General features: G+C 52.8%; 1 protein-coding gene across 2 annotated transcripts in view; it reads left to right on the top strand.

Annotated features, from left to right (window-relative positions):
* DHRS3 (dehydrogenase/reductase 3) overlaps window positions 1-2,600 on the top strand; it is a 51,601-nt gene that overhangs the window by 37,601 nt on the left and 11,400 nt on the right. For both annotated transcript variants that reach the window (XM_017504585.2, XM_017504579.2), the window contains exons 2-4: window positions 311-454; window positions 1,540-1,659; window positions 1,998-2,236. In XM_017504585.2, the coding sequence (XP_017360074.1) occupies window positions 311-454; window positions 1,540-1,659; window positions 1,998-2,236 (503 nt within the window). The remainder of the gene's footprint in view (window positions 1-310; window positions 455-1,539; window positions 1,660-1,997; window positions 2,237-2,600) is intronic.

The raw sequence follows: 2,600 nt of genomic DNA, 5'->3' as shown, positions 1-2,600 counted from the left end.
CACTCCAGCCTGGGTGGCAGAGCAAGACCCTATCTCAAAAAACAAAAACAAAACAAAACAAAACAAAAAACCAGTCTTCCTTCTCAACTAGAGAACGGCTTATCTAAGAAAAAAATCAACTGGAAGCAAAAAAAAAAAAAAAAAAAAAAAGTTATATTATTAATCTATGTTGTATTCTTTATCTTTGGGTGGAATCAGGGAGGTCAGTAATTTCAAATCACTCGAGATGCTGAATTTCTGATGGCAATCATTGCATCGCTGTGGCTTGCTTCATGACCATTTGCTCTGTGCTGTTTTTCTCTTCTTCCAGATTGTTCTCTGGGGCCGGACTGAGAAATGCCTGAAGGAGACGACGGAGGAGATTCGGCAGATGGGCACTGAGTGCCACTACTTCATCTGCGACGTGGGCAACCGGGAGGAGGTGTACCAGACCGCCAAGGCTGTCCGGGAGAAGGTCCGTAGCCCGGGAGGGTCTGTTCCTCGCACAGTTGACCACAGGCAGATTCTGGCCAGAGAGAATATTCTCATGTGGCCTGGAAGGGAACTCTGCTTATGGCAGAGTGGCTTTGTCTGGGGCACCTTTGGGAACTCTCCCATGAAGCTGGCCCCAGTGACATAGGCAGGGATTAGGGTTGATTACGTAACAGGAGCCATCCCCTGTTGCTTCCCTGGAAATGTAGACCACGTGGGTTTCACTCCAGGACCGTGGCGGGGCACATGTCCCATTGGCCTCTGAGAAAATCCTTCTCCTGACTCCAGTCATCTGTTTGGACTAAATATATCAGTGAACTCCAAGAGAGGGAAACCCACCCTGAGTGTCTGGCATGTGGTAATGTTCACTGTTTTTATGTCGTGGTAACCTCCTTTATTACAAATATGCTGTGTGCCAGGTACAGTGTGTGCCATAAATTATTCTGCTCCTCAGAACAGTCCTGGTGGGGCATTAGCCTCACCCGCAAACCAGGACTGGTGCTCAGAGAGACAGTTCTCTTCCCCAGGCCCTGTGGCTGCCGGGGCTATGTGTGCAATTTGACTGGAACTGGGCTGGCAGAAAGTAGCCTGCAGGAAGGAATAAAGAAAAGCTTGTAAATAACACATCAGTTGATTGATCATAAATTAACTCAGAAATTACTCGTTCACTTAGGAGTAGCTTGTATCCCTTTTAAAAAGTATATTCGGCCAGGTGCGGTGACTCGCACCTGTAATCCCAGCATTTTGGGAGACTGAGGTGGGTGGATCACTTGAGATCAGAAGACCAAGACCAGCCTGGCTAACATGGTGAAACCCTATCTCTACTAAAAATATAAAAATTAGTCGGGCATGGTGGCAGGAGCCTGTAATCCTGGCTACTCGGGAGGCAGAGACACAAGGATCACTTGAACCCAGGAGGCGGAGGCGGCGGTGAGCCGAGATTGCACCGCTGCACTCCAGCCTGGATGACAGAGTGAGACTCCATCTCAAAAACAAACAACAGAAAACACGTATTGTTGGTCTGGGGCTGGCTCTGCTCATGGCCCCACGGCCCCCTCTCACCTGCAGGTGGGTGACATCACCATCCTGGTGAACAATGCTGCCGTGGTCCACGGGAAGAGCCTGATGGACAGTGACGACGATGCCCTCCTCAAGTCCCAGCACATCAACACCCTGGGCCAGTTCTGGGTAAGGCTATCCCGGGCCAGAGCCAGCCCCGGGCATACAGGGACCCCAGGCAGGGTGGAGGGGAGAGGACCCTTGCCAGGGCTTGGGCTCAGACCAGCAGGGATGTCCACAAACAAGGTGGCTGGACAGAAGGAATGACCAGCCCCAGGACACATCAGGCTTTGTGACATGTGCTCAGTGTCCTGGGGCAAGGAGCCCTTAGCCCTCTCCCTCGCAGGAAGGCTCGGGCACTAGAGCATCATGAGTGTCCAGGGCGGGCAGGCTGTTCTCCCCGAGAGAAAGGTGGAGGGGTTGTCAGAGCCGTGGCTGCTCCACACTGACACCCCATCCGCCCTCAGACCACCAAGGCGTTCCTGCCGCGAATGCTGGAGCTGCAGAACGGCCACATCGTGTGCCTCAACTCCGTGCTGGCTCTGTCTGCCATCCCCGGCGCCATCGACTACTGCACATCCAAAGCGTCAGCCTTCGCCTTCATGGAGAGCCTGACCCTGGGGCTGCTGGACTGTCCGGGCGTCAGTGCCACCACGGTGCTGCCCTTCCACACCAGCACCGAGATGTTTCAGGGCATGAGGGTCAGGTCAGTGAGTGGGGGACCCACCTCGGGACATTCAGTCAGCCAACTGCAGAAAGAGCTCTGATATAAAAATCAGGCTGGGTGCAGTGGCTCAAGCTTGTAATCCTAGCACTTTGGGAGGCCAAGGCAGGGGAATGGCTTGAGCCCAGCAGTTTGAGACCAGCCTGGGCAACATGGAGAAACCCTGTCTACAAAAATAAAAAATTAGCTGGGTATGGTGGTGCACACCTGTAGTTCCAGCTATTCAAGAGGCTGAGGTGGGAGGATCAGTTGCTTAGGCCCAGGGAGTTGAGTCTGCAAGGGAGCTGTGATTGTGTGACTGCATTCCAGCCTGGGTGACAGAGTGAGACTCTGTCTCAAAAAAAAA

The sequence above is a fragment of the Cebus imitator genome, unplaced genomic scaffold, assembly GCF_001604975.1.
Source record: "Cebus imitator isolate Cc_AM_T3 unplaced genomic scaffold, Cebus_imitator-1.0 Scaffold15, whole genome shotgun sequence".
Lineage (NCBI taxonomy): Eukaryota > Metazoa > Chordata > Mammalia > Primates > Cebidae > Cebus > Cebus imitator.
This window is presented reverse-complemented; position numbering and strand designations above follow the sequence as displayed.